This window comes from Garra rufa, chromosome 14, assembly GCF_049309525.1.
Source record: "Garra rufa chromosome 14, GarRuf1.0, whole genome shotgun sequence".
In the NCBI taxonomy this organism is placed as follows: Eukaryota; Metazoa; Chordata; class Actinopteri; order Cypriniformes; family Cyprinidae; genus Garra; species Garra rufa.
Window position 1 is genome coordinate 36,634,390 of NC_133374.1, and position 20,235 is coordinate 36,654,624.

Consider the following 20,235-nt stretch of genomic DNA (forward strand, 5'->3'; position numbering starts at 1 on the left):
CCTAAACCTGACTTTCTCTTATTTTTATTACAAATTTAGTCAATGCAAAAGTGAAGGAAATGATAGAAAAGTATAATGAGATGCATCGTGGTAGAGAATTGCTAACGTTCAGTGACTTCAATGAATTTGAATGTGCCATCAAAGACCATGTGGCTGCCCTTCAAGAGCCAGCTATGCAAACACTGAGAGATGTACGAGGTACAGTGTGCATTTTCTAAATGCTCCGTTAAACATTTTTAGCGATAAATATATCTTCTTTACTTCTCTCTCTCTTTTTTTTTCCTCTAGACATTGTTCAAAATAAGTTCAGGGAAGTATGTAATTTATGTTTTGTTCAGTACCCCTCACTAAAATGCAATGTCTCTGTAAGTAAAACTTTTACATTATTTATTTACTTATTATTATTATTATTATTACTACTACTACCTTTGATATACTATGTTGTACTCCACAGAAAAGGATTGATGAGATTCAGTTAAAACAAGAGGCCAAAGTGGAGAAAAGAATCAAAGAGTTCATTGATATGGAACAACTGGTTTTCACACAGGATAAGGTATTGCAAAAGAAACTTGATGAATCTGGCATCCATCAAATGACTGGGCTGGAACGTTATGAAAACCTCCGTGAAGATGACATGGTTTTAACTTCCAAAGGCTGTGCATTGTTGGATACGAGAAATCTGGTACCAGAAAAACTGGCTCTTTATTGTGAAGTAAGTCATAACTCATGCTATTAAATGTATTAATTTAATAACATTGACAGTGAATTCCAAACAAAACTGCAAACAACCAGAGGTGGACAATCCAAGTGCCATGAGTAAAAGTCCTCCCCAGTATTTTGTTCCAATCACCTGGATTTGCTAATTAGCACAGTTTTTCAGCCAGAAGGTCCGATATTGGATCAAATCATTCCTTTTGAGTCTCAAGCAAGTCTCAAGTAAAATCCCAAGCCCCTAAGGAGTTAAAGTTAATGAGATAACTGAATGATGATTGTGCATTAGTGATGAACACCTGCTGTTATTACAGAGGATCAGATGTTAACATTTTATTGGTTAAAATAATGTCACCATTGTGGAGATCAGTATTTGCTTTAGTTGGGCTCTTGTCCATTGCCTCTTGGGTTAGAACTTTCTGTTACAATGCATATAATGTTGAAAAGCAGTGAGATCAGAGATATACCTTTAGCTGCTAATAGCTGTTTTTATAGGGAGAGATGATTTTCATTAGCATATCTGAACACACCCAAAATAACTTTATTTTTTCTTATTTGTTTAAGTCTAAACTACAGCATGCAAGCATAGTGTTCTTTTAACAGTCACAGTGAATTTAATTAAAACCTGTATAATACATACAAAAACTTTTAACATCTGTACTACTTTGACACAGACATCAAGAATCTACGGTGGCCGACAGAGGCCAACGCGCTGCAAACAAGAAAACACATGCAAACAGAAAAAACGACAACAAATTAAGAAAACATCTTCATCAGTTTGACAACACAGGCGCTGCAAATCCTAGCAACGCAAACACAAATACGGAAACGCGCTGCAAATTCTCACAACACAACCAAACTCTGAAACGCGCTGCGAACACACGAACGCGCTGCATATAGCACGGTCCACAACGGAAATGTTTCAGGGGGACCTCAAAAAGTGATGAACCCATCTGGGACCTGATTATTTTTTCAGTGGCTGTTGGTCAGAGCAGAGGTGTTATCGGTGAACTATCACCTTTTAGTGATAGTATAGTATCACTTAAAGGTGATAGTGATATAAATAATCAGGTAATATAGTGATATAAATAATCAGGTCCCAGATGAGTTCGTCACTTTTTGAGGTCCCCCTGAAACATTTCCGTTGTGGACCGTGTTATATGCAGCGCGTTTGTTAGTTTGCAGCGCCCTCGTGTGTTCGCAGCGCGTTTCTGAGTTTGGTTGTGTTGTGAGAATTTGCAGCGCGTTTCCGTATTTGTGTTTGCGTTGCGACGATTTGCAGCGCCTGTGTTGTCAAACTGATGAAGATGTTTTCTTTATTTGTTGTCGTTTTTTTCTGTTTGCATGTGTTTTCTTGTTTGCAGCGCGTTGGCCTCTCTCGGCCACCGTAAGAACCAGCATACAGCATGAATCTCAACAATGGTGACAATCAACAAAACAGCAGTGCATGCTGGGTAACAGCATAGTAAAAACACCTCTTGTCACCACTGTTGAGGAGCATATGATAAAAGTTCATGTCTTAAAGCCTGGACTGGGGCAATTGTTTTTTCTTCCAATATTGAATCATTACAGTGACATTTGTTTAAACGGACTTTTATTGCAGTTCTACAATAGCTACTTGTTATTTAGCAAAACAAAGAGAGAGACCACTTCATGTTGCTTATTCAAATGAGTACTATGGAGAGAGTGTGCTAATCTGCTGCTGCAAGCTTTTGATTCAGCAATGCACAAATGCTTGCAGTAAAAGAATATTGAAATTTCTTAAAATTACTCGAAGAGTCAAGAGAAAAACTAAAGCAACCCTTGACCACAATTATGGTGGCACTGTTTTTTTCTTTTCTTTTCTTGACCAATAAAACATCAACATCTAAACCTCTGTTAATTCTCAATAAGAGAATAAGCAGAAATGAAATAAAGTCAGTCTGGTTAGTAATGAGTGAAGCTGCTGATGCTGTTTGTGGAGATGTTTAATCAGATTTTGAGAGATGAAATGTTTTGTTCAGTTAATTCAAGTCAGCTGTAGTTCTTGTGTTTCTCTTTTCTTCAATGATGCTGCTTGTTAACAGCAGGTGTTCATCACTAATGCAGAATCATCATTCAGTTATCTCATTAACTTGAACCCTTAGGGGCTTAGGGTTTTACTTGAGACTTGCTTGAAACTCAAAAGGAATGACTTGGTCCAATCTCGGACCTCCTGGCTGAACAACTGTGCTAATTAGCAAACCCAGGTGATTGGAACAAAATACTGGGGAGGACTTTTATTCATGGCACTTGGATTTCCCACCTCTGCAAACAACCCATCTGGCATTGGTTGACCACAAGATAGTCCCATCCCAAAATGATGGTTGTGTCACTGTTACTGTATAGAGCTGATTGGAATGCTCAAATAAACAGAATCAGTGTTTTAGGTGAATGCACATATTTATAGTTAGTTGTAGTATAGTACATTTTGTTGTTAGCATCATGTTAAAAAACCTTTTAACATTAAACCTTTTAATTTGATAAATGTCCTTTTTAGTGGAAAAAGGGGTTCTTCAAATTGTTCTTAACTCTAAGAAAATAACTAAAAGGTTCTTTGCGAAAACTACTTGTTGGTGTTACCTAGCACTTAAAAAAAAAAAAAAAAGATTAATAAGTGAAGATTAACCACATTTTGGCAGTGCACTTGCATTAGAGGTTCACCAAAGGGGCATCAAACTCCAAAAGGCGGCTCAAATACCTTAATGAATATTAGAATATTTCAAATCCTGTCTCCATATAGATCATCTATCAACGCCTGACAGATTATGTGCCAATGCTGCTAATCCTCTTCATGCTGAAGGATGCCGCTAAGACATTGCGATATCAAATGTTGGAAATGAGGAATGGGGCAGATGTGGTCGAACTACTAAAAGAAGACTCAGACCAATGGCGCAGGAGAGCTGAACTAAAGCAGAGTCTGGAACGTCTCACACAAGCTCAAGAACTAATAAACAACAGACGCTGATTATAAACAAAAGGAATATGCCTAAATTACTATATTATAACTGATTTAATTTCAATTTAGAAATTATATCAATCAGTTAGTTCATTATAGGAGACAAAGAATAATACATGTTTCAAAACGCCCTTGGAGTCACTGAATAGGAAGTGTCGGCTAAAGTCATCACAATGCATTTCCAATACTAAACATAAAATCCATAATTCCTGAAATGCCTATCCAATGTATTATCAAAAAGTGTTGTGAATAAAGATATAAGATCATGAAAAGTATGAGATTGTGTGTCAGTTTTGACAGCAGAATATAATTTGGATACTGTACATTATACTAAAAGAAAAATAAACTCAAAACACACAAAAAATGTACACCCTCTGTTAATTTTATTATTTTAGCAATGTTTGAATGTAGTGAAAGGGCAAAACATAACAAGAGAGGGGGGGGGGACAAAAGAAAGTAGTAAATCGAGACAATCATGTATTTATGTTAAATACTCAAACTAAAAAACACTCCACTATTATCCACTGGGTAAAGGTATTACCTCTTTGTCTTAGATTTTATGTTCTTCTTGGCCCAAGTTTTGGGGGCCTGGAGAAGTTTTGACATGGCCTGACAATTGTTTTGTTTTGTTTTTTTTTGTTTTTTTTTGGGGGGGGGGGGGGGGGGTCACTGAAGTAAGACCATAAACCACATACAGAACATTTGTTCACAAGACTTTTGAGAACTGGATGTGGTAGACTAGAGTTTTTGCTACAAACTGATGTGAAAATGATTCTGTTCACAGAAAAAAATATATTGATTTAACTTTTGTAAGTCATGATTAGTGATCGAAAGAGAGTATGTGAGGGAGTGACAATGGTCATGAATATTTAGTGATTCAACTTAGAGACAAAAGGCCTTCCATATATGTAATAAAAATTAAACAAACATCCTGGCATTGTGGGACATTTAGACAATGAAATGACACGTTTCAAAATGTTTCACTTGATTTCATACATGTAGTCAGGAATTATAGTTTGAGTCTAACTAGTAGAATGTGTACAGGTTATGTAATAACAATAAACAACAGATGCAAGTAATCTTTGGCTACCCATCAGAATAATCTCCTGCACTGGATCAAGCGGCGTGACACATCATGTTGTGTTTTTCTTCTGAGGTAAATTCTGGGTTATTCCTTTTAGCACATCTCCCAGAAACAAAGCTGGGATGAACTCTTCACGTGTTTACAGAGGTGATTTGGGCGATTACATGATACGTCTCAGGTGGATATTTAGAATTTGAAAAGCTCAATCAATGCGCCTGAACACACCTTGGGCCCTATCAGCACCATGCGCGGCGGAAATGATTTTTGCTAGTTTCAGCCTGATGCGGTTATCATTTTCATGTCCTACGCCACATTGTTTAAATAGCAAATGCATTTGCGCCCATTTGTGTGGCGTGCTGGACTGAAAGTGAGGTGTGTTCAGGTGCATTGCTATTTTGACCATTGATCAACTGAATCCTGGCCTAAAAATCCAAGATGGCGCTGAGGATGGTTCTGTAAGCTGAGAAACAAATCGGGTATTTCTCACAAATGAACATACAAATTTTATAAAGTTGCTAATTACTATGGTTATGTTGCTTATAGCTGCTGATTTTGAGTAAATATTGACGTTGGAGTTGCACAACAAAGTAATATTGAACTACCATCAGTTTCACTGCACAATTCAGAAAAATGGCTGAGGATCTTGGCGCAGAGATGGAGGTTGACACTTTAAAGGAGAAGAGAAGTTTTAACGATACACACTCGTATGCATGTAAAGTAAAAAACTGAGGCAGTTGTGATTCTTGCCCAAACACACCAAGCAAAAATCATCCTCCAAAAAAGAAAAAATTGTCATTGACTCCTCTGCCAAACAACCTGAACTTTCGTTGAGTGAAGTGCAGGAGAATATCATCCGAATTCTCTCTGAGAAAATCAACGAGCGATCCGACCAGCTGGAAAAAATGGTTAAAGAAAATTTTTCCAATATTGAAGCTTTGGGCAAATCTCTTACCTCAGTGCATGATGATGTAATGGTTCTGCAAAAAGAAAACAAAAAGCTGAAAAATGCAAATGCTCTCATAGAATAAAGGTCAAGGAAATGAACACTAACATTCATGATCAGGAACGTTACAGCCGCAGATGGTGCCTGCGTTTGTATGGGCTGTCCGAGCAAACTAATGAAAACGTGAAAATGAGAGCCACAGAAGTATGCAAAGCGGTGGTTTCGGACACAGACAAATGGATGATAGCAGATAGTCTGGATGTGGCACACGTCTGGGCCGACTGAATACTTCGGACGATGGCAGAAGAGTGAAACCAAGACCGGTGATCATGAGGTTAATTTCCCGTACCGCCAGAGATTTAATCTGGAAAAACTCAAAAAACAGCGAGTATCTGACCACCAAAGGGATGTGGTTTAAAGCAACACCAAGTAACTTTTCCCTCAACGCTCCCTCTACAGGTTGGAAGCGGAATTGTCCATTACCGCTGTCGTAAATAATTTAGCCTACCGTCATGTCACATGCACGTTATTTGTTTGGAGGCTATCCAGGACCGGCTTTGGAAATAACTTTTGTCCAGTGGCATGTTTTAGTATCTGTAAATTTCACAACACTAACATGCATGGCTTGCTTGAAGGCTCACATTTTCACTCTGAGAAGTCGCAAACATTAGTTTCCCAGTCAAATGTACTCCATCGCCAAAAATCAACTCACAACTTCACTAACTCAAGCATGCTAGCAATCAAAAACGCTAAACACAAACTAAGAATGAACAACTTTGGAAACGATTGAACATTTGGGGTGATTTTGGCAGTTATTGTCTTCCTTCACTGCATTCAACTCAGAACATCAGTGGTATAAAACGCCATATAAACACAAACTTATGTGCTTAGCAAGATATTAGCACAATAGCTAACACCTTAGCTATCATGAGCCAATCGATATAAATCTAAATCTACAATGTATCGTACACAGATCTATGCACACTGTTGGGGTGAAAAAAGATTTTTACTTACAAGTCCAGCAGCAAAAATGCCAAGTGAGCATCAGTGTCGTATCTTGTAGCCTCCTTCAGCTCTCGCCAACGAGTGAAAGCCGGTCCAATGTTGACTCTAGTTTGAGCTCTTTCTCTATCATGCTCCCGTTTTCTTTTCTTTGCCTCCTCCAACACACTCTTCCTTTTCTTTGCAGGCTCCGTCATGACAAAAATTGTTCAAGCTACCTGCTGCTAGGTATCTTCCATTTATATGTGACTGCCGAGTATGCTCCACCCAGAGAGCCTTGCAGGATGCTACACCTACCGGCTTTTGTGAAGCCTGCCGTAAAGCAAGTCGCATTTGCAGTCTTATTTGAACTACAAAACCGCGACCCGACGACCCAAACTTACATAGTGCTGTTATGGCTGATAGAGGGTCGCAAAGCGAATACGAAAGTGCCGTTTCACCCTGTTATGAGTTGATGAACCACTGACATGAGTTCGGAAACATTATTTTAAGGTAAAAAAAAAAATAAAAAAAAAACTCCTTAGTGTTGCTTTAAGGAGGACTTGACTGCTTTCGACAGAGAAGCACGGAATCGTCTTTGGCCGAATGTGGAGAGAGCAAGGAAAGAAGGAAAAAACGCATATTTCAGCGGAGCAAGGGCTTTCGTCGATGGTAGAGAGATTCGTCCTGAAGATTGCAACGGAACTACATAGACTTGTTGCAGTCAGAGATGGGCATACATACATAGAAATATATTTAAAAAAAAAAAAAAAAAATACTGAGTGGAAAAATGTATTTAAATACAAATACAAAATACTGTGTAAAAAATGTATTTAAATACAAATACAGTATTTTGTATTTTTAAAATACACAAAATACATGTGAAATTGGCCATCAAGTGCAGGCATCCCTATTAGGCTGAAATATATCTGGACATATTCTGAATGCAAAACAAAAACATTTAGATGTGTACTACTGATTAGAAATGATCTTCCCTTCCCCTGCCCTGTAGGAAAAACTAAACTAATTTTTTTTCCCCCAAACATCTTTTATTACGTTTTATCACCATCATGACTTCAACTCAGTAACAAGAACTCAATAACACAAAGTTGATAGATTAAAAAAAAAAAAACTATCAAAACTGATTGGCTAACAGGCAGCTAAAGCTATTTTTCTCCTACACGTGTCGGTGCTTTTTTATTCTTTCATGTTTACTGAAGGCAAATCTGAATGATGCACCATTTTAACTTTAATCAACAAGGAATTGATCATGATGACACCCTTATCTTAATGCAGAAAACTGAGAAAAGTCGCATGAGTGTTGAAGGGATAGTTCACCCAAAAATTAAAATTTGATGTTTATCTGCTTACCCCCAGGGCATCCAAGATGTAGGTGACTTTGTTTTTTCAGCAGAACACAAACGAAGATTTTTAGCTAAAACTGGTGCAGTGTGTCAGCCATATAATGGGAGTGGATGGGCACCAGACCATTAAAAAAAAAACAAAAAAAAACATGCACAGACAAATCCAAATTACACCCTGTGGCTCATGACGATACATTGATGTCCTAAGACACGAAACGATCGGTTTTTGCGAGAAACTGAACAGTATTTATGTCATTTTTACCTCTGATACACCACAAGCATCCGACTCGTTACCTGTGTACGTGCTCTGGGGATCTGTTGCGTGTATACAACACTCATTGTTTACACAGTGCACAGAGATTGTGGGTATAGTGGCTATTCAAAATGGTAATTACTTGTGCTTATCCTGATTGTTCAAACCGATTTAAAACTAAAAGATTATGTTTGCTTGTGCAAAGTCATCTGGGACTTTTCACCGGTTTCCCCTTACGGCGTTTGTGTATTCTATGCCAGAGGGCGTACACATGTAACGAGCCGGATGCTAAACTTGTGCTTAGGACAGATGGACATTGCTGTGTATCAAAGGTAAAAAATTATATAAATACTGTTCATTTTCTCACAAAAACCGATCATTTCGTGTCCTAGGACATCAATTTATCGTCACGAGCCACAGGGTGTATTTGTATTTGTCTGTGCATGTTTTTTTTGTTTTTTTTTTACACTTTTAAAGGTCTGGTGCCCATCCACTCCCATTATATGGCTGACATACTGCACAAGTTTTAGCTAAAAATCTTTGTGTACTGAGGAAACAAAGTCACCTACATCTTGGATGCCCTGGGGGTAAGCAGATAAACATCAAATTTTAATTTTTGGGTGAACTATCCCTTTAAGGTTGGGGGAGGGGTGTGTCTGAACTAAATCAGCACCCTGATAAAGAGGTTGATTGGCACAAAGTATTTTATGTATTTTGAAAATACAAAATACTCATCTTAAATGTATTTAAATACAAATTACATTAGACATTACATTAGGGTTCAGGCGGCGGGTATGGTGCAGGTGAAGAACAGGTAAAGGTCAGATGGTCGGGATTGTAAAGCCAGGGTGGAGTAGAAGGAGGAAGGAGCCAGAAGCAAGAGGAGCCAGATGGCGGTCCAGAGCCCAGCCAGGATGAGGCCCCAGGGCGGAGTCGAGGGAGGGAAGAGCCATGGTGGAGAGATGGTCAACGACACCCTGGGGACGAGCGAAGGAGACGAAGCCACTGGTAGAGGTGACTCAGGTGAGGCCGAGCAGACGGAGAGCCAGGGTGACACTGAGGATCCGGAGGGCCAAGGTGAAGCAGATGGCTCAGGGGACCGAGGCAGAGCTGGGGCTCCGGAAGACCGCAGCGAAGCCGGAGCGACAGAGGACTTAGGCGGAGCCGGAGGGAAGGAGGAGCCTGACAGAGCGACGAGGTCAAGCCGGAGGAATGGAGTCCCGAGGCGGCGGATGGTCAACGACTGACCAAGGCGGAGCCGGAGAGACGAGGGAGCCCGGTGGAGCTGGTGGGATGACGGGCCACGGTGGAGATGAGGGAGCCAGGAGCCAAGGCGGAGCCGAAGGGTCGGAGGACCGAGGTGGAGTCCAGGACTCGGAGGATGTAGGCAGAGACTGGGGAACGACACGCCTTGGCGGAGCTGGAGCCTGGATGTCCCACGATGGATCCACACTCCTAGGTGGCACTGCCTGAGGGTGAGCTGTGGGACTGACAGGCGACAGCAGAGACAGGGCTGAAGGACTGGCTGATTTGAGTGGAGGCGGGAGAGGGAGGCTGGGTGGGAACTTCGGAGACATTGGAGAACTGGACGGAACCAGCAGAGATTCTGGACGGCTAGGCGGAACTATCGGAGACTCTGGAAGACTGGACGAGACTAGCGGAGATTCAGGAGAACTGGATGAGACTGGCGGAGATTCTGGACGGCTGGACGGAACCAGCGGGGACTCAGGACGGCTGGACGGAACCAGCAGGGACTCAGGACGGAACCAGCGGGGACTCGGGAGGGTTGGAAATTATCTCCCCAAACCAGTCTATTAAATCCACTTCGAATATCTCCAATAGTTCTTTATGATATCGTCCAAAGCGCAGTTGCAGCTCACCCTCAGTGTTAGGAGTGTGGGTGGGGCTTCCCTCTAAGCCCTCGATCTCCACGAGAACTCCCACGGTGATGCACATCGTAGCCAGCTCACACACCTGGTCAGTCGCGATGTCCTCTGTCGCTTTAATCGCGGCAGATCTTGGCTCTGCGGCGGGCTCTGACTGGTGCTCCGTGCTGCAGGGTGATAAAAGCTGGCTGGGCTCTGGATCGGGGTTGCACATGCCGTTAACTGTATCGGTCCGGGCTTCTGTTAGGGAAGCAGACGGACAACAAGGTAAGTAAAGGTAAGTGAGTTTATTAATTGACAGCAGTGCAATGACGTGATTCAGGTTGGTGGATCAGGTGAGTGATGGCGTTCACAGAATGGATATTTGGGTGCATTGACTGGTAATCTCTAATGGTTCTCTTTCTTTGTAGGATAGACGGAAGACGGACTTCCAAAGCCACGCTTGAAGTGGCGACAGACCAGAAGACTTATGGCACACACTCACACTCTTTGAGGAATCAGGACAGGCTTACGGCACGATCGTCCACAACAATGAGATCTGCACAGAGACTGGAGAAGATGAGACACAGGTGAGTAGAAACAGGTAAGTATCTTTAAAGAAGGTTTCGCTGATAAAGGCTTGTGTAGAGCGTAGCGTTCACTGAGGAAAGCTCCCGCTTGAGTCCGCTTCATAGTAACAAGCCCAGACCCAGAGTGGAGTGTGAGGAGTGCTTTTGAAGGGATTGTGTTGATGGAAGACAGGTGCTGGTGATTAGTAGTCAGGTGCTCGTGATCGTTGGTGTGATTGCGTGTGAAGAACCTGGCCAATCTGTGACAATAGTTTGCTCTTTGTTTTTGTAAAGGGAGAAAAAAAGAAGAAAAGAAGAAATGTATGCTTTTGAGTTCTATATCTGATGGTTAATTGGATGCACTTTAAGTTTTTTTATTTATTTTTTTTCTCTTAATGTTTGCAACTGTGAAAATTGTGGGGTATCATTTGTGAGAATCCCATTATGTGGATGTTTGAAGTTTAGACTTCTATTTACTCTTGTGGTTCTTTAAGTAATCGTTGGAACATTTATGTCTCTTTCTTTATTTTCTATCAATGCCAGAGGTATTTGTGATATCTTAAAGAGAAAAGTGTTATTTTTGTATTGCAAAGAGAAAAATTTAGATTTTTGTTTAATTCAGGAAACGCACGCATGTTCTTCAGATGCTGTGTTTTGGAAAAATCAATGGGTAAAAGAGATTTGGTTGTCATTTGGCAGCAATCGCTCAGCGGGGGTGGCTATTTTACAAGATAAATTTACAGGGCAAATATTAAACTACGAAAAAGATGATTGCGGTAGATGGATATTACTTGTGTTAAATAATGATTGCGGTAGATGGATATTACTTGTGTTAAATAAGGATCACGAACAATTTGTATTAGTAAATTGTTATGCCACCAATAACAAACTGAACAATGATATACTTTTTTCAAATATCGAATCCAGGATTCAGCATTTCATTTCCCTATATCCTTCAGCCAAAGTTATTTGGGGAATAGATTTCAATATTGTGTTTAATGAAACTATTGATAGATGGCCTCCTAAAATTAGACCGAGCCCTTATAGTGAATTGAATAATGTATGTTTAAGATTGGGTCTTACTGATGTGTGGCGTTGTAAGAATCCAGATAGGGAAGAATGGAGTAATAAGGACTGATCTCTTCAGTCTCGTATTGACTATTGGTAATGATTTAACTAATAATGTGACTTCTGTATTGATAGAACCTTGCATAATGACAGATCATAAAGGAATATTTATAAAAATTAATATGGTACAAGATAAATCAGTCAAAAAACATAATGGTTATTTGAAATTAAACAACAAATTGCTTGAAAATGAAGGTTTAAAGGAAAACATTAGAGGTATTTGTCACGGTATAGACGTGCTGGATGAACGAGACGAAGTCGAGATCAACAATTAACACTATATTTAATATCTTCTTCAAGGAACAGACAGGATAATCCACACACATGTAACAGTAACAACAAATAAAGACCGACATCAACTGAACTGAAAGACAAACTTATAAAGGGTGACTAATCATTAAACACAGGTGACTAATTATACAAGGACAGGTGCAGGGAATCACACTGACGAAGGGCTAAACCAAATGACAGATCAACGGGGGAAAGACAAATGGGAAAAACCAATGACAAACAGACAGAACTGTGACATTACGCCCCCCTCCGAATAGGCGCGTCCTCGCGCCGTAGAAAAAGAAAAACAAAACAGAAAAGAGGGGCGAAAAAAAAGGAAAATGTCCATGGCGGCTTCGGCGGAGGACGCCACCCCAGGAGGGGGACCAAAACAAAAGTCCAGGTGACAGACAGTACAGTCCAGAGGGGCGACGACGGAGGGAGGAGCCAGGGAGGACATGGGTGGGGCGTAAGGCAGGAGGAACAGACCCAGACCACAGCCATGATGACGGCCCACTGTGGAGCCGACGGAGGGAGGAACCATGGTGGACGAAGGCGTGCCGACTCCATGGGGCCGACCGACAGAGGCGGAGCAGATGGAGAAGGAGCCCGAGGCGAAGACGGAGAGCCGATGACCCGGGGTGACGCCGAGGATCCGGAGGGCCAAGGTGGAACAGGCTCTGGCGCCCGAGGCGGAGGCGGAGTCCCGGAGATCCGCGGCGGAGCCGGAGCGACAGAGGATGGAGGCTGTGCCCGCAGGAAGGAGGAGTCCCAAGGAGCCGGTGGGACGGCGCGACGAGGCACAGCCGGAGGAGCAGAGTCCTGAGGTGACGATGGGGTGACGACTGACCAGGGCGGAGCCGAAAAGACGATGGAGCCCGGTGGAGCTGGTGGATCGACGGGTGACGGTGTAGAGGAGGGCGTCGAGAGCCGTGGTGGAACCGCGGGGTCGAAGGGCCGAGGCGGAGTCCTGGACTCGGAGGCTGGAGGCGGAGCTGAGGGATCCTCCAGCCGAGACGCAGATGGAAGCTGGCAGTCCCGCGGCGAGCCCACTGCACAGGTGGTGGGCTGAGGGTGAGCTGAGGGGCTGTCAGGGGACAGCGGCAGCCAGACGAACATGGCATCGGATGACAGAGGGTGGGTGGGTGGGAATTCCGGGCAGACAGGACAGACGGATATTTCCATATCAAAGTCAATTAAGTTACCAGAGTTATCTTCGATGAGATCCGAGAAAAAGTCTATTAAATCCCCAGAATTTAGTCCAAGCTCACCCTCAGCGGTGCAGTGGGCAGGGCTCTCTATCGCCCTCTCTTGCTCCACGTGGCAATCCACCATCACAGATGTTGTAGTCGGCTCTCGCACCTGGTCAGATGGGTCAGGCTCTGGCTCTATCGCTCTCGGCTCTGTCTCTCCATCTGCGGTGGGCTCGGGCTGCAACTCCGCATGTCGGGGTGATGGTTGGCTGGGTTCTGGGTCTGGAGTGGGGCTGACGTCCTCCTTGACGATGTCAACAGTCCAGGATGATCGGCAGGACGCCAGCACCCACTCGATGAAATCCGGCAGGCTCTCTTGAGGACCCTCCCCGGATAGCAGCGCCTTGGTGGTGGAATTCAGTCCTAAGCGGTAGTGGATGCATAGGCTGCTATCCGGGAAGTGTGATTGGTTAGCCAGGAAGAGAAACTCACGTGTGTGGTCCTCAAGAGAGCGTTCCCCCTGCCTCAGGAGGATCAGGAGAACAGTAGGGTCCATAATAACAGAAAAAACAAACACTGAGTAAAATACTGAAAAAATAAACGCAGGGAAAACGTGCCGGGTAAACTGTATTGGTCGGTCTTTCTGTCACGGTATAGACGTGCTGGATGAACGAGACGAAGTCGAGATCAACAATTAACACTATATTTAATATCTTCTTCAAGGAACAGACAGGAACAGGCAGGATAATCCACACACATGTAACAGTAACAACAAATAAAGACCGACATCAACTGAACTGAAAGACAAACTTATAAAGGGTGACTAATCATTAAACACAGGTGACTAATTATACAAGGACAGGTGCAGGGAATCACACTGACGAAGGGCTAAACCAAATGACAGATCAACGGGGGAAAGACAAATGGGAAAAACCAATGACAAACAGACAGAACTGTGACAGTATTATTGAAAAATATAGAAAATTGCAGATTTAGAAAAATCATATGGAAAGTATTGGGTATTAATGAAGTTTGATATTAGAACAACAAAATTAGAAACAAAAACAAAAAAATGAAAGAAAAATAAATTATTAATGATATTTTAAATTTGTGTAAAAAAAAAAGGAAGTTTTGACTGATTGTGAGTTACAAAAATTAGATTTATTGCAAATTGAATTAGATAAGATCTATGAGGACAAAGCAAGAGGAGCATTTATTAGAACTAGACATAAATGGTTAGAAAAAGGGGGGAAAATACAAAATATTTTTTTGGCCTCGAAAAAAGAAACAGTGATTTTGCCTCAATCTCGAAATTAATGATTAACAACAAATTAGAAGATAACTCCTCAGTTATTTCAAAATATGTTGCTCAGTGTTTTTAGTAATTTGTATTCTCCCATATCATATCAATGTCAATTCTGACATTGATTTTTTTTAAATAGCCTGGTGAGTGATACCAAAAAAAAAATGATCAGAACTTTCAGAATGTTTGTGATAAAGAAATAGACATTGAAGAGTTGAGAGAGTGCATTAACTTATTAAAAAAATAGCAAATCTCCAGGCAATGACGGGCTAATCGGTGATTTTTATAAGACTTTTTTCAAAGAAGTTTCACCCTTTTTATTATTAGTGTTTGTAGAAGCTATACAAAATGGTGAATTGCCTGTTTCATTAAAACAAGGAGTTATAATGCTGATTCCCAAACCTAATAAAGACAAATTATTCATTGAAAATTGAAGGCCTATTAGTTTGCTAAATAATGACAGTAAATTGTTTGCAATGATTTTTGCTAGAAGACTGAAGCAAGGTTTAGACAAAATAACTGATGTAGAACAGTCTGGGTTTATGAAAGGTCGTCATATTAGGAATAACATTAGACTAGTCTTAGATATGATTGATTATAATCACTTTATTGAGGATGATAGTTTTATTTTATTTATTGATTTCTATAAAGCCTTTGATACGGTGATTCATAGTTTTATTTTTAAAGTTATTAAAGTGTTTGTGTCACGGATTGGCCAGGTTCTGCATCCACAGTCACACAAAGATCACAATCACCTGAGTTCTAAATCACACGCACCTGCATCCAATCACTACACCCCTTTAAATACTCATCCACACACCGCTCGGTGTCCGGGCTCGTTTGCATGAAGGCGGACTCTTAGTGCTTCTCTCTGCGAGTTGCACTAACGAACTTGCCTGTTACTACTTACCTGTACTCTGTCTTGTCCAAGTCTGTCCAGCTCCAGTCTCCAGCGGTGTGTGCCGTCAGTCTGCCTTCTCAGTCAGCGGTGGGTGTGTGTGTACCGTAAGCCTGTTGAGTTTCCTCCGACGATCGTTCCTGGAATCTTCCCATCTTCGATTCTGCAAGGAAAAGGATCATTAGTTCCATCGTGGTTATCATCTCTGGATAAAACATATTCATAGTCTCATACTCACCATTTCCTGTTTGCTGCATTATCTCCGTTACTCTGCTGTTTAAATAAACCTCATCATCATTACTTACCTGGTTGTTCATCTGCTTCATAACAGTTTGGTTTTGGAGATGTTTTTGAAAGCAGTTAAAACATTGTATAGTGGGTGTAATAGTTCTGTCAAACTTGCCCATGGTACTTCGCAAAGATTTGATATTCATCATGGCATTAGGCAAGGATGCCCTCTCTCTCCTTTTTTATTTTTGTTAGTCACTCAAGTCTTAGCATCGCATATAAAAAGAAATCAATTCAATGGTATCACAGCTTTAGGTGTACAATTTAAACTTAGTCAATTTGCGGATGACACTACAGTGTTTTTGAAAAACAAATTGGTAACACTTTCTATGAAGCCCGTATTTATAATACATTATAAGGGTATTTCTAAGGCATTATAATGAATGCATAATGCATTATAAAAAAACGTATAATATGTTATACCATCTCATGAATAATCGTAACAACAATTATAATACATTATAATACTTGAGTATTTGAGGTTATAACTTTTAAGATTATGATTATTAATAACACTCAATGGACACCATATTAAATCTACTTAATTTATAATGGACTATATCATGTTACATTTATTTTTTACATTATATTACATTTTATTTTGATGGTCCTCTTATTCTATTTACTATAAGCTTAAACTTTCCAACTACATTTCACTCTTTAGAGTATTAGTAGACTTAGGTTAAGGTTAGGCTAGGTAGAAGGTTCATGTACTTGCAAAGTTACATATAATATAATATAATAGTTTATCTTTTGGGGAAACATCTAAATTTAGTGTTAGCATATATTTTGCATACTACTAATGATAATTACTGCTAGCTGACATGGAGTTGCAGAGTTACTTATCAAAAGCTGTCTAAAGGGTATCATCAAAATAATCAAACTGATAAAACAAATGTGTCATTACACATTCATCTGATCTGATGCCTGATCTTAGGGGTTCTATGGGAAATATTATTATAATTACTTATAAGTGGTCTTTGTATGCTTTAAGTAAAGTGACATGAGTAAAATGGCAAGATATGAGACTTATAATGCGTTATAACTATGAGGAGGTAATCATACTCTTAAAAGCTATAACCACAAATAAGTAAAAATTATAATACATTAAAACTGTTTTTATGAATACTCATGAGATGATATAACATATTATAAGGTTTTTTATAATGCATTATGCATTCATTATAATGCCTTAAGAATACCCTTATAATGTATTATAAATACGGGCTTCATAGAAAGTGTTACCAACAAATTTGAAATACCGAAAATAATTAGATATATTGAGGACTTCACTGCTGTATCAGGCCTTAAAATGAACTTATAAGATAAATCTGATAAATACAGATAAATCTGTATTATTTCCCCTAAAAGATTGCTCCTTTACAGAATTAGAGAATTAAACATAAACTAACATATTTGGGTGTAATAATTTGTAAAAATGAAAAACAAAGAAGTCAGTTCAATTTTGAGCCAATTATTGAGAAAACTAAAAAGAAATTTAATTTGTGGTTAATGCGGGACCTCTTAATATTTGGAAGGGTATTATTGTCTAAGGCTGAAGGTATATCTAGATCAGTGTATACGTCATTGTCATTAGATGTACCTCCTAAGATGATCAAAGATCTAGATCAAATTCTTTATAACTTTATTTGGAGGAAAAAACACATTATTTAAAAAAGGAGGTAATTTGTAATCCTAAAGAGCAAGGGGGACTGGAGGTCTTGGATTATAATACTCTTAATGACACTTTTAAAATTAAATGGTTAATAGAGTTTTTGAAGAATAGAGAAAGTCCTTGTAATGTATTTCCGAATTATATATTTAACACTCTGGGAGACATAGATTTTTTGTTAAAATGTAATTTTTCTGTTGACAAAATTCCTGTTAAATTGGTTGGTTTTCACAGACAAGCCCTGCTAGCATGGAAATTGGTGTATAAGCACAATTTTTCACCCCACAACTATTTTATATGGAAAAACAAAGATATATTATTTAAAACAAATCTTTTTTTTCTATCATACTTGGTTTAATGAAGGTATTCTTTTAGTAAGACAGTTATTTAATTCTCATGGATACTTGTTGTCATATACTGAATTTCTTCAAAAATTTAAATTACCAATTAAACCAAGAGAATTTGCTATTGTTATTGACGCAATTCCAAAGAGTGTGACAGTACTTTTAAAACACTATATTTCAGAAGAAATCAGCATGGTTAATCCTTGTGGAAACATTTTCATTGGAAATGTTGATGTGTTAAAACAACAGTGTAGTAATAAGATTATAAGGAATTCTCTTCGTTTTGTGTCTTTACCTGCAGCAAGCTTTTTCTGGTCTTCTTTATTTGGTAATATATCTTGGGTTAAAGCATGGAATCTGCCAAATAAGTTTTGTATAAATCACAAAATTAAGGAAGTGTCTTACAAAATACTTCATAGGATTTATCCTGCCAAACATGTTTTGGAAAGATTTAAGCTTAATATTTCATATACCTGTGAATTTTGTGGTCACGAAAAAGAAACCATTTTGCATCTTTTTTTTTTTTTTCATTGTATTTATTCAAGATTATTTTGGAAAGATATGGAATTCTATATTAACAGAAAAATTGAATGTATGATAGAAATTTGTATATTTGATGTGCTTTTTTATACAGAAAATGAAACATTTAATTGTAAAGAACAACATATTATACATTTGTTTATTTTATTAGGAAAATTCCACATAAGAAAAAGTGGGCTCAGTGTAAACCAGATTTTTCTCATTTTATTAACGACTTTAAATTGTATGTAAATCTCTTGGAACAAACAAAAAACAAAAAACAAAAAAAGCACTGAAAACATGTAATGCTCCAAATACATTGAAATTTCTGTAATTTAATTTCTTTTTTCTCTATTGTTTCTTCTTTTTCTCTGGCTGCTAATGTTAATTTGATATGAATATGTAATACCTCTTGTTCTTGTGGCATTGAATAATAAAAAAAGAACACTTATTGGGGGGGGGGGGCGAGACTCAATTTCCCAGCATCCTCCGTCTAAGCCCAACCCCCTGAGTTGTCACAGTAGTTCAGCAAAATAGTTTAATGGTCACAGCTGTTCTTATGCGACGTAAAGCCACAGCAACACTCTTCTAGTTATAGAGAAATATTTGCATACGTGTTTTGTGAAGAGACGTACGTTCATAACGGAACTGCTTTCTAAAGGCTAAATCCACCAATGCTAACTGCATGTGGCTCACCGGCTGCTCTTGCTGAGGAAGCGTTGTTAGCTTTGAAGTGAATTACTTAATTTGCAGAGCATTTAATGTTGAATTATTTTTGTAGTCATTAGAAAATGTAACGCTAGTGTTTAGAACGATCCAAATGTCATTTGGTGTTTGGGCATGGATGTGACGCGACGTACAACAGTACTTATTTTGACAACGCATTTGGTGTGACAAGTTGACTGTCTGTCTAGCCTTTCGTCTGTGACCTATTTGAATAATGACGTCACGCCGTTAATCTTTAATTTCCGAGCACGCTGTGCGCAAAAACACTCAGTCGCACCGGCTAGAAGCAGTTGGAAAATAAGTTCCTTTCTGAAGTCACCCATCTGGATCTACCGCTAAAATGGGGTCTAATGGAGACCTCAACGCAAACTCACAATGTCTCAGCAGCACTGGGGACCTGGTCCTGGATAAAGCAGTCAATCAATGGATGGCCTGGGATAAGGTGAGAATGTAACTGGTTTTAAACATTCTTACAATGAGATTATCACTGGTGTGTGTGACCATGATTGACATCCTTTCCCATTGTCAGTGACTTTATGAAGTGTATCATGTTGTTCATAATATGCAGTTTTGTCTTTATCAAACTGTGCTCATGAATTTTTAAATACAGCATCTGCTTAGAAATTAAACAAATGTGTTCTTATGATATATACCCTCTGAGACATCTAGTATCACATTGCATTTCACTGCATTGCAGTGCCAACTTGAGTCATTCATATGTTGGGTTGTGGTGGTACAGTGATGATATCAGATGATGATACCATTGTAATTTGATATTCACCATGTTACTACAATGGTTTTTGAACGTGTACCATAGTAATACCACAGTATTCCTTGAAGTTCCTTGGAGTACCAGGTGAATACCATGGCCTATGAATTTTAAAACTATGAAATGTATGAAAGCAACCTAGTTTATGCTTACTATATATATCATGCTACTACCATAGTGCATATCTAGAGAAAACATGCCATTTCTTATACTTACAAAAAGTGCTGTGGTCCAGTACAGTACATAGCATAGTGATATATTAGGTTTACAGTACTAAAGTTGATGTACCATCACTACCATGGTATGCCATGTCCAAAACATGCTATCACCATGTCCAAAAACTTTTTGTAACTATTATAAGGCACTTAAAATTACAAT

General features: G+C 39.4%; 1 protein-coding gene across 1 annotated transcript; it reads left to right on the forward strand.

Annotated features, from left to right (window-relative positions):
• The first annotated feature begins 6 nt into the window (after nt 1–6).
• On the forward strand, nt 7–4,072 carry LOC141285496 (interferon-induced GTP-binding protein Mx-like). The gene is made up of 4 exons (XM_073818503.1): nt 7–198; nt 289–365; nt 455–712; nt 3,473–4,072. Exons 1-4 carry the CDS (start codon nt 60–62, stop codon nt 3,695–3,697), a joined length of 699 nt encoding a protein of 232 aa, XP_073674604.1. The 5' UTR covers nt 7–59; the 3' UTR covers nt 3,698–4,072.
• Nucleotides 4,073–20,235: the final 16,163 nt, after the last annotated feature.